The sequence below is a fragment of the Abrus precatorius genome, unplaced genomic scaffold, assembly GCF_003935025.1.
Source record: "Abrus precatorius isolate BTA unplaced genomic scaffold, Abrus_2018 Scaffold2, whole genome shotgun sequence".
In the NCBI taxonomy this organism is placed as follows: domain Eukaryota; kingdom Viridiplantae; phylum Streptophyta; class Magnoliopsida; order Fabales; family Fabaceae; genus Abrus; species Abrus precatorius.
This window is the reverse complement of record NW_020874362.1, coordinates 7,714,581-7,727,200: the sequence shown is the minus strand read 5'-3', so window position 1 is coordinate 7,727,200 and position 12,620 is coordinate 7,714,581. Positions and strand designations below refer to the sequence as shown.

The 12,620-nt window shown below is 28.1% G+C and overlaps 1 protein-coding gene across 3 annotated transcripts; it reads right to left on the bottom strand.

The window, feature by feature from the left end:
• Nucleotides 1-343: 343 nt before the first annotated feature.
• On the bottom strand, nucleotides 344-5,026 carry LOC113858389 (UPF0548 protein At2g17695). 3 transcript variants are annotated; one of them, XM_027491036.1, is made up of 5 exons: nucleotides 4,711-5,021; nucleotides 4,434-4,610; nucleotides 3,332-3,530; nucleotides 1,972-2,009; nucleotides 344-1,872 (listed from the first exon to the last, which is right to left on the bottom strand). In XM_027491036.1, the coding sequence occupies exons 1-5, from the start codon at nucleotides 4,767-4,769 to the stop codon at nucleotides 1,785-1,787; spliced, it is 561 nt and encodes a 186-aa protein (XP_027346837.1). In that variant the 5' UTR covers nucleotides 4,770-5,021; the 3' UTR covers nucleotides 344-1,784. The 3 variants fall into 3 exon arrangements, with proteins under 3 accessions (XP_027346837.1, XP_027346836.1, XP_027346835.1); XM_027491035.1 differs by lacking the exon at nucleotides 1,972-2,009 and having other exon boundaries at nucleotides 1,091-1,674; nucleotides 4,711-4,771; nucleotides 4,898-4,986; XM_027491034.1 differs by lacking the exon at nucleotides 1,972-2,009 and having other exon boundaries at nucleotides 1,466-1,674; nucleotides 4,711-4,771; nucleotides 4,904-5,026.
• Between the last annotated feature and the right edge of the window lie 7,594 nt (nucleotides 5,027-12,620).

The following is a 12,620-nucleotide window of genomic DNA, read 5'->3' as shown; positions in this document are numbered from 1 at the left end:
GTTTAAAGTCTTTAAATCACCCTTTGTAGGCTATCATGATTCTCTGTAACCCTTTTCCACTTATTTTGATAATAAATTTCATTTTAGAATTTATACATAACACTTTTTTTATTACCTCATACATAATACATTTTCTTGAGCTTAAATGAAAAAATGTGCACATATAAAATAATAATATTATAACAAAAAGTAATAACTAGGAGTATTTCAAAAAATATGTTTTCATTCAAAAACTCATTTATAAATTTATTTATTTATTTGTATTGGAGCAAATTAAAAACACAAAGTTTTGTATAGTAATTATCCACAAGGATAATCACCCAATCTGCATTTTTTTTTTCCTGTCTAGTGCCAATCCGCAATTGTAACAGTTGATTCTATAGCTTATCGTTAAAATATAGCATTATTATCCACAATGATAATAACCGTTTACAGGGTAAAATTTGTTTTCAAACACATGAAAAAGTGTAATTCTCAAAATGCAGGTTGCATATCTTTAATCTTTCAGATTGCTTCTGATGTAGATCTGCCACGTTTTTTTTGTTTCCCTGAAGCAAACCAGTGTGTTCTGTTTGTGGCTATTGTTATTCTAGGTGTTTATTAACACTTTTATTAAATAATTTTTAACTAAAATATCTTTTTCTCTCACTTATAATCATATTAATAGTACAAGTATTTTACATAAAAATAAAAAATCTTAATTGGAGTAACAATAATCACACGAGTATGACAATAGACATTCCTCGGTTTGCTTTGATTAAAAATTGCTAGAGAATAATAAAAAAAGATTGCTAGTAATTCACTCTTTAATATATTTTTTTAACACACTCTTCATTTTTATTAAAATTTATTGAAATTTGTAAATTTATGACTGGTTTTTATTAAATTAAAAGTGATACTTATATAATTATCTGATTTTTAATAAATTTAAACCAAAAGTTGAGATTGTATTAGAAAGTGTGTTGTTAGCCTTTCTCAAAAAATAATTGTTTAACAAATATTTCTTTTACTTTTTTAGCCAATTGTCTTACTGTTTATTTTTATATTCAATCAGCTGTTAACATTATTTGAAACAAAAGTGATTTATTTGACGAGCCAAGTTAAATTCAGAGCAGAAATCAGTGACTCATTACACTTCAACTCATAATGTGCTACACTCATATAACTTGCTTACCCACCCATTGACTCGGGATTGGAAAATGGTCAGAGAAAAATCTAACTTCCATGTATAACAAGGTAGCAAAACAGCATATAACACAGTTTGATGAGAAAGAGCCTTAAGTGGATGGTAAAATGGTACTAGGAAGACAGCATCCCATCCACCACCAAAGGCAAATGAAACAGCTTAAGGACAAAGTTTAATGGAGGAAGATTTTAGAGAACAATGTTAGAAAAGGGAAAAGTTGGAGGAATATTTATTTAAAATGGGGGATCAAAAGAGAATAAAGATTCAAGTCACACTTACAAATAACATAAACATTTGCATTAGGATTTTGAAGAATTAATGTGTTCCAGCATAACCTTGGCAGATTCATTAGCAAAGTATTTCTGCCTAAGCATCACATATGGGTACCCAACAAATGATAAAATATGGGCAGGCTTTGAGAAAGAAAGTATTTCATACCAAACTTGATTGTTCTCATCAATCTCAATTGAAAAGCGCTCTTCCCCTGCCTGTTGCAATAAAAAGATAACACATATAAACTGATCAGAGCTTTTTAAATTTTAGTAGCTTTGTTTGCTAAAAGTTCATATACAAGGTACTAATCAAGGGTAAGACAAACTCATTCAAACCATTTCCAGTTCCTGAATGATTCACATGCTAAAACTACTTCAGTTTCTCCACACCATGTACAATTGCTAAGAAAAGCTCTTCAATATAAAATATAATCAAGTGTTAGACAAAACTTATTGTTGACAACAAACACAATGGCTATTTAGAAGTGCGAAAAAGGAGGCAGAATGCTTTACTTTCTCTTACAAAATACCATCACTAAGTATACTGCAAACTGCAGAAAGAAACATGTTACATGGAACAATAATTGTAACTTTATAAACTATACCAGAACTCATGTGATTCCCCAATTTATTATTCAGCATTTTCTAAAATGAACGGAAAGCAATGCAAATAGTATCACGAGCATGTTGACAAGCAAAACCACTGATTGTTATGCTTATAACCCATTCATAAATTGTGAAGTTAAACTTGAAGATCACAAAGAAGTTTGTGATTATGATATAATACAAACACCATATTTGACAAGGATTACTATAATGAATGGAAAATCATATTCCATTAATGTTTTTCCATCCAAAAGATGTCTGGAAAAGGGTTATACTTATAACCTTATAGCACAAATAATTATAATTACTTATCATTCCTAACTTCAATAGGCTGAAGAAAATGGGCAGACACTTTACATTCATTAAATACAAATGTTATCTAGGGACCTAAGATTATTGGTTAAGGAATTAAAAGTAGAAGGCTTTTGTAGAAAATATAATTAATAAACGTCTCTCCGTTATTTACAAGGTAGTTCAATGTGTTTTTTAAAAACTACTTACCACTTTCAATTTCTTAACCAATGCCCTATGAGTATTGGCTAGCAAGACCCTTCATTAAAAGTGTTGAACAAGGAATCTTTCTCAACCGGCTGAATTTGAAATGATTGTTTCAGGTCTCAGAAATCAATTAGAATAATTCACATTTATTTATTTAAACTTTGAAATTCACAGGACAATGCTATGTGAATATTGTGGGGGAAGGGAGGAAAGGAGGGAAAACTCATATTATGCTATGCAGACTGCTGAGTTACTAGATTGCATGTGGATTTAAGAAAAAGGTCTTGACGTAGCATTACACTGATCCAATGATCCATAAATAAATCTAGTCATATAGAAATAGATAAGTTTTTGTATGTTTTAGTGTTCCTATATAAATTTTATTTTGATAGTGTCAGAGCAAAAAAGTATTATACTTGCATCTAATGATGGATTGCCTTATTATTTGATCAGTGTCTTATCATGTAGTTGACACAGTCATACTCGTTAAATAACATGTCAATAGAAAATTTTATGACAGTATATAATTTTTTATATTAACAGTTAATTAAAATTAAACTCTTTTATATCATTATGTAACTGCAAAATATAAAAGGCATACATTAACTCCCAAACAGAAAACTTATATTGGCTTCTACTAGAATACAAATGTATTAAATAAAGAACTTAAATCACAAAACACCTTCAAATATTCAATTAGATTCCAACATACAAAGAGAAAGAGGATAAGAAAAGCAGCAAGATGGGAGAAAAAGCAGTAGCCACTGACCAGCAAGTGACCGTCAAGTGTTCCACTTCCAAAACCAAAGGTGGCAGCACGGTTTTTGGCAATTTTAGTTTCATTTACATACACAACCTGGAGAGGCATCATGAGCCATGGGAAGAACTCCTTGACACAAGCACAAAACTTCGTTCCTTGTTGAACTGGTGTTTTTGGATCAACAAATGCCCAATTCAATCCAAAGTGCCTGCAAGGAATTTTACCATATAAACACTGTAAATATACACACCTTAGAAGAAGGGGAGAAAAATCACTTAAGTGCGTCTATATTTATAGTGAGAAAATAAAAGTGTATCTAATTTAAGTTAACTTGAAAATATATAAATTAAATTAAATTAATTATATGTATATCCTTATTGCTCACTTTATAAAATCTATGGATGGATGGAGGGGCAGGCAGGCCCCTGAGCTCTCCCATCTTGGTTGTGTTTTTTGGTAAAATTATACATGTGTGTGGATATATATATATATATATATATATATATATATATATATATATTTCAAATAATGTCATTTATTAGTTTGGCGTTTAAAGTTGGTATTATCAATTAATTTATTTTTTATATTATAAAAAGACAAATTTAGTATCTCACTTTAACAACCTCAATCAATTTAGATGTTGAAAGTAGCATCATAGGTTAGTTGGGTTCCTAACATTATATAGAAGCAAATTTATTGTCGCTCAAGTAAATTGATGCACAGCATCATCGTATTTAAATTAACTAACACCTGCAAAAGTCAACATTATATTTTTCGGTAGTAATATTAAAAAACAAATTAAGTGCGGCTGCCAACCAAATTGATTAGTGATACCAATTCTTCTTTAAGGAGTAAATCAATATTTTACTCTAACGTTTATGCACTTTACCCCTCCCTCCAATTGTTTTCTGGATGAGTTTATTATATTCTTTTATGAATATTTTTAATAATCATATTCGCATTTAATAAAATAATTAGTCTTTTTTCTATTTAATAAATTAGGAGGATTTATAAGTATAGAAAATAAAAGAATTTAAAATTAGTCGTTCTAGATTCTGCCCGGGAAGAATACATACACAGCTTATAGAAGTAGCAGGATCCATGAACATACCTCCAAGTTTTGAGAGCAGTCTTGGCCTTTTCAAAAGTGTCAATACCAGAACCAACCAGAACTCGCGCGTTATTCAGTAAAAATCCATCTTTGGAGAGTGCCTGGTCTTCTTTAAGGGAAGCCAACGACTTAGCAGTGGCTCCCTTATATTTATCATCATAGTTGAAAGTACCTGACCTGGTAACATGGGAAAACAAATGAGCCACACAAAATAATGCACTTCCAACTGGGTTGGGTGTTCCAATTTCTAGTAAGCAACTTAAATTATGTTACTTACTTGTGGATGATAGCCTTTTGGTCTTGGGCAGATGGGCGACCCCAACTCAAGAAAACCATCTCTTAAGCGTTTTCCCAAACATGTGGTGTGATATCATAACAGTATCGTGAAGCAAACCAATGTTAGTTTTTGCAAACGAGAAATGGTAATTAAGATATGAACACAAAGATTGAGAAATTGGAGATACCACTACCAGGCGTTGCTCGGCAGCGATTTTGTGTCTGTGTAGCTTAGTTAGTAGCTCTGTGTGTTTGTTGCTATGAGAAGACACTCACCAGCGAAATGCCACGGCATTCGTCTATTAATTGATAGTTTCTCGGAAAGTTATGGTTCATAAATTTTGTAATAACTTAAATGTCTTTTTCTGTCCTCAATTATTTCTAGGATTGAGTGTGAAATTGAAACAAGTTATTGAGTACAAAAGAATCGCTGTTTTACAAAAACATATGTTTCTTCCTTTTAATTTGTTTACTTTTCAAAGAAATATTTATTTATTTAAAAATTCAAAATAATATTAATTTTTAATTATTTTCATATTTTTTGCCTAATTCTTAAATATTTTTACTCGATTGTCTTAGCAGGAAAAGAAAGAAATAATAGTATACATCGTTAACATTACTTTTTATCTAAAGGCCTGACCATCATCTATATTAGGATGTTGACCAACAATCTAATTCAATGTAAACTAAAAAACCAAAAAATAAATTAAATTAAAAAACAGAATTAATAAAAAAATAAAATAAAGAAGGGAATAATAGTATATGATGCCGGTAATTGATTAAATAAGAGAAACGTAGTTTTGTTAAAATAGTGTTATAATTAATTACAAAACACGTGTAATTAATTAACCTGATATTTTTACAAATCAGTTTTATTTAAACAAAATCTAAGTGTTAGTCTAAATTTTGTAATCAATTCTAAATACTTTGTAATTAATTATAAAGGATTTACACTCTTACTTATTTAGATTAAGATTCTATTGGTCATTCATTTAGATTTAAGCTAATCTACCACAGACATGCATAATCTTTTTAACTTGTATTGTTGTTCATGAATGCTTAATTCTAAAAGAAATGTTAGTGATATATTTAGAGAGGAACAAGCTTTATACTTTCTCTCCCCTTTGGCAATAGAAATCCAAAAAGTGATAAAATGTGTAATAGAAACATAATATTTTGACTGAGATAATATGTAGATTAAAACAGATCAAAGTCTTAGTAAGCAATATCAAAATAGAGCAAAGTCTCAAGTATCAATAATAGCCAGAATAAAGATACAAAACATAACATAAAATAAATAAAACAAGACATAAAGACAAGTGATAGATTAACTGCTGCTATCCTAAATAGTAGGTGACGAAGTATCAATACCTGGAATGTCCATCAAATCCAGTCTTTCACAAATAACTTCAAAACTAGCCTTCAATTCATCATAATCTTCTTTCTGTCTTGTAGACATCTCATCAAGTTTATTGAGCACCATTTGCTCAAAGGTTTGTATGAGAACTTTCTACCTCTTGAGATGGTTGAGAAGGTTAAGCCTGTTGAGATATTATTCCTTTTTCTATCAAGCTTCCTTCATCATTCTTGACATAGTGCATCTGTTTGAGTTGTCTTGTCTATCCTTAAGTTCATACTTTGTCTTCACAAAGACATGTGTTTCATCAAAAACATCAACACCAAAAAGATCCAGAATCCGTGAGATCAAAACAGCATAGGGACATTTGTAATCATGTAACCTTTTAGTCTTGAGCATATTTTCTTTGATTACAAATACTCAGTTTACCTATATGTTCCTCCGCATTGCAAAAGTTAGAATTAAATCATCTTTTGTTACTCCCCCTCGGAGTAATAATCCAAGCAATAACAGAGGCCAAAAGTTTAGCTTCCAATTTTAGAACGTCATAGCCAAATCTACCCTTCACATTTTCAGTTGGGTTCTTCATCCAGCTTCTTTAAGTTTCTACTTTATTGAACTGGAGCTCATGGTCATCAAGACCATTCTTGGTGGTAAAGCCGTTATTCTTGTAACGGGGGACAATCAATTACAGAATGAAATAATGATTGAATGGGCAAATGGATAGTATGGATAATTCTCTGTATGTATTATTGTATTGCGGGTTTTATTACAATAAGAGAAATGAAGGTTACTATGCAACGATAGTAACTACAGAGACAAGAGAGGAAAAAAAAAGACAGAATGCAACAATACCCATATCTTTCCTTTCCCCAATCAGATACTATATAACTAACTGCTACCCGCACACATAATCTTTCATGCGTGAATTGGTCATCCTCATTCTTGCACTTTTTAGGTTGCCCACAATCATAGGATTATTTGACACCTATCCATTCTTTCTAACAAAATTATTTTCCTCCACGTTCTTTTCCTGAATTGCCCTTGTACTATTTTCACTTGTGACAATTCTCTAATCCAAGAAGGTCATGCCAAACATCATCAGCGACCTCAACGAACTTGTCTTTGACCATAGCACACAAATCACCCGTTGTACCATCAACATAAACAGTTGTATAAAAAAAACTCGAATCAAATCAAGATAATAGGTACCTTGCAACTGTACCAATGTCAATAATCTTGTTGTTTCAGGATTAAAAGAAACTCAAAATGTTGTCTTTTGAGCCACTTAAGATTAAGGAAGTGTTGCAAAATCATGTTGAAATTTTAAAACACACAAAACAATTATCAAAACTTTCTTTTTACAGTAGAATAATTATGTTGTGCATAATTTAAATGTTTTGATATATATGCATGACATGCTCTTGGAAATTGGTTTTTTATTTTAAATGTCACCATAACCTATATTAGAGGAATTTGTTTCAACTATTTGAAAGATTGAAAAATAAGAAGATAAAGACATTAAATTATCTTCACCTTATATTTTATTTCTTTTATAGTATTGGTATGATAATAGATTTACTTAAGCCTATCATGTAAAAGCTTAACTACATTATTAAGACCTGGGACAAAATCACTAACATAATTGAGACACTAAAAAATCTTTGTAATTGAATTTTGTCAATAATTTGATTTAAAAATTTATTAATAAATTCAATAAATCTTCTAATAAGAATAATTATTCTGTGGTGAATAATAAGTTTAAGAAAACAAGTTTTCATATGAAAAGGATCGATTTTTTTTTTTTTACTGCTAGACTATTTTGTCTAACAATATTGATAACATGTTGATATGCTTGATGTGCTGCTTGATTGGTTGAGAATAAATTAAGATATCATTTATATAGCTAATAACAAATTTTGAATAAGGATTGAATATTTCATTCATTATTTTTTAAAATTTAAAAAAAAATCATTTTTCAAACGATAGGGCATTACATTCCACTCATAATGCTCAATAGGAACAATAAAAATAATTTTGTATCTATCTACTTCATTAATCTCGATGTGTCAAAATCCTGATTTCATATTAAATTTAGAAAATATTTTGACAAAATTTAATCTATTAATGAAATCCTTCTTATTAGGAATATGATAGGTGAGATTTATAATTTATGACTACCCTAGGTGTTCCTCTTTCTAATTAATTTCTTACCTCTTAAGAGATTCTTAATCTCTTTTTGACAATATTGAATTGAAGTAATTCTCTATTCATCTAAATTGGTTTGACTTCTGTAGGAATTTGTATTTTTTTTTCGTAAAATCCTTATCATAAGGAAGATCCACTATATTCTTCTTTTTATTCTAAAATCCGTGTAGCAAATCAAAACAAATTGATGATGTAATATGCTCAAGTATATCTTGATTTTTCTTTTTAAATTTGTGATTTTTCTAATTAAGACTGGATATTCTCGAAAGAAACTTCTTATTTTAAAATTGATTTAATTAATCTTATTCTAGATAAAATTAATATTTTTTATAATAGGTTTAGTAGAGAAATTGAAAGTAATTTACTTTTCGACTGTTGTTCTTTCTTTAAAAATTTGCAAAAGAAATAAAGCTTTAATAAATAGGATATCCAAAATTACTTCACTTTTAAGGTTTTTTTACTATTAGAAAATTTGTTTCTACTTTAAAACCTTGATTCTCTATAATTATTTTAGGTAACTTATAGTTGATTTTTAATTTAGAACCATTTGCTATACTTAGTTATTTTTAGGTTTTTCCAAATCTTTTTAAAACACATTTCGAATTAACACGTATATAAAAAAAAAGTGTCAGCTTTAAAAACAAAATCATTGATAAGATTTTGATATTGTTTTTATAAAATTTTTGAATTTTTATTTTTTAATTAATGCTAAAAAATAATCTATTTCATGATTACCAAAATTTTGTTAATAAAGGATTATTAATATTTTGTTTATTATTAACATATTCATCTTTTTTCTTTCTCAATTTGAGAAAAAATAATTTAGTGAATTTATTGTTGTTTTTAAATTTTTTTTATTTGAGATTATGAATTTTTATTTGAAGATCTTGAATGGTTGTTGGCTTTGCTGGATTATACTCTAGTTTCTCAAGGACAAGGTTAAGATCAAATTTGTTGGTAACAATAAGCATGATTTTGGTTTATTTTCTAAAACTTCTTTGAATTTGTTTAGAAATTTTCTTTTTCCTGATCGATCAGGAATATGATTAATGGATTCAAATAAAAGATCTTATTCTTTTGTTAACATGTTGACTTCTGGATTTTTATCCATATTAAAGAATGATTCTTCACTATCTTGTTGATTTGGTTTAAGTTTTCTAAAGATTCTTTTGTGGAATCTTCTTTAGAAGATTATACTAAAAGATTGTTTATTTGATCTTCTATAAAAGGATCTAGAGTTCTAATTTTTTTATTAACAGTATTGGCTCATGTGGCCAGGTTTACCATAATTGTAACATACAATACTACTTTTGGAATTTTTGGGAATAATTTTCTTCTTTGATTTTTATTCTTATCATTATGGTAAGAAAGTTTTTCTTATAATTATTTTGTTTAGAATCATTATCCTTTTTGAAATTATATTTCTTCTTTTTAGTTAGACAAGCTAGTAAACCAACTTGCTCACGTAAAGATCTTAGATCTCTTCTAATTTGAGTTTTTGTTTTGGCTAACTAACGTTAAATTTTATCATCTTGAAAATTTTTTATCGTTAGTTACTTTCTGGACAATAGAAATCAAATTGTCCATGACCCAAGTTATCATATGAAATTTCTTCATATGAAATTTCTCCATTGATGGATTGACTTCTAATTTTTTTTCTTTACTGTTATCTCTTAAAGATTTAGGAAGATCAATTAAGAATTTTTCTTTTCAAAAATGTTTTTGGCTGTCTTATGTTTAGATTTTGGTTAGGAAAGTATCTTTATACCATCCAAAGTCTCTTAAGGTACAACGTTTAAGATTTGATAATAATTCTACATATCTATCTTTCTATAAAGATGAATATCCAATAAAATGTTGGGCTATTGTAAATATTAGTGTATTGACTGCATCCTAAATTTCTCCACAATTGTTAGTTATAATTTTATCATTAGAGTCTTTTTTATAGCATTATAAATGTTATTCTTTTGATCATTAGTGAGATAGTTATCTCGTTATCCTTTAAGTTGACAAGGAAACCCAACAACAAGAATGTTTGCCTCTGTTTTAAATTTTCTTATGGTTTATCAATTTTCTTTGTGATCTGTGTATGTTGTTGTTTCATGGATGTACTCAAAATTAGATTTAGTATAAAGTTAAACATATTTTTTCTTTGGATGTCGTCATTTTCTATTAACAAGTTTTTCACTTTTTTAGTTGTGAAATCCTCTGCAGATCTTTTTCTTCTTGGTCTTGTGAGGCCCATGTTAGATTCATATAAGGCAACTAAGCAACCTCTTTAACCTGTTTTAAGCGATGTGTTGTTTTTGTTATTAACTTTGTAATATTATTTTCAAATCCAAGTAGTTGTATATACATAATATGTTTTGTTTCATTGTGTTGAATAATATATATAATATTATTCATGCAAAAATTCATTAGCCACAACATTTTTGTCCTTTCACTTCTTCCACAATATTTTATCTTTGCTAGCTCTCTTTTGAATGTTCTTTCTTGCTCCTGAAAAATATGCAAAAACAAAATATTGATCAACCAATGTGTTCAGAATACTAGTAACTCCATAAGATATATCTACTTAAAAAATCGTATTTGACTAGGTTAAAGTTAATGTTGTAAAGAACTCAACTATATGAAGTTTTTATTTTTATTATATTTAATCATTTGTATCTAATACTTTTACCAACGAAAATATAATATACTTTGAGTACATGCTTGTTTTAATGCATAGGAATAATAAATTGAATAGTGGACTCGATGAATAAGACTTTGAATACAAGTCATGAAATTGTTTCTGAAACTTCTCATTTGTTGTCAAGAAAGGATGAGACAACTAAGAAACAACTATCAAATGTTTGAAAATATATTAAAAAAGTATAGATAAGGATTGTGTGTGTTGAAAGGGTTGTGTAAAAATATTATACCATGGTTATACTATTGTGAAAAATTCTAAGACACAAAATCACTATAGAACTTCATATTTAAGTTGTCATATCTCAATTTGTAAAAATATTCTAAGTTCCAATATAAACGTTGTTCCTACTCAAGATATAAATTTTGGTGCAAGAAAGATTAACTAAAAGATTGAATGTAACATCTTTGCACAAGTCATACTCAATTTGATTGTCAAGGGTCCTAAAAATAAAGTCTTATGCAATGGATTTTTACAAAAAATAGTTACTTTATTTGATTGCTTGAAGTAATAGATAATTTATAAAAAAAATTCTATTACCTTAAATAATTTTTTGCTAATTATAATATGCAAGATACATTGAAGAACCACTTTCTTGTAAACAAATAATTTGGTGTGATGGTGAATTTTGTTTCTTTGTCTTGCTCTACTCATAAACTTGGTTTGATTGTCTAGAATTGTCTAAAAGTAGTTAATAAAACACTCTTTAAAATGAAAGTTTTATGTGACGAATTTTTCTAAAATAGTCAACATTTTGTTTATTTGCTTAAAGAATTAGAGAATTGATAAAAAAAAAATTCTCTTACCTTGTATAATTTGTCCACCAATAATAATATGCAAGATATATCTAGAACCAATTTCTTCCGTGATTGTAAACTTTTTCGAGTGCATTGCTCTGCTTATATACTCAATTTGATTGTTCGATGGGCTAAAAGTAGCTAATACTGTCCTTTAACATTAAAGAGTATTATGCGAAAATTTTTATGAAAAAAATGAGCTCTTCATTTGATTGCTTGAAACAATGGAGTATTGATAAAAAAAAAAAAAAAACTATTATCTTAGATAATGCTTTTGTCAACGATAACATGCAAAATATCTTCAAAAAATCATATTTGTATGCAAAATAGTTTGTCATGTATATGATGGTGATTTTTTTTTCTTTATTCTACTCTTTGATTGTGCAAGAGGGTCTAAAAGTAGCTAACAAAGTATTCTTTAAAATTAAAGAAAATGTTATGTGATGGATCTTTGTCTAAATAGAATGTTGTGTCTTTTTTTTAAATAAGAGAATGCTGTAATTTTAATGGAATACAAAAAAATCATAAAGATATAAAATGCAGAAGTAACATTACAGCTTTTTTATATAACAAGTAACTGGAAAAAGTAGTAGCATAATAACTAACAAATTGTGTCTAAAAAATAGAAGATAAAACAATTTTATCCTCAATACTACTTTTATTTCTTAAAGAATAACATAAAAATTTGATCTTACTTAATTTGTTGATTTTAAGTCATTCAATCAAAACTATTCTTTTGAATTGATTCAAATTTAGATTTTTGAAGTTACTTGGTTCTGATTTGTAGTATAGTATGTTAACTTCACTTCTTTGAGAAACTTTTTAGTATATTAACTTCATTTCTTTTAAAAAAAAATTTC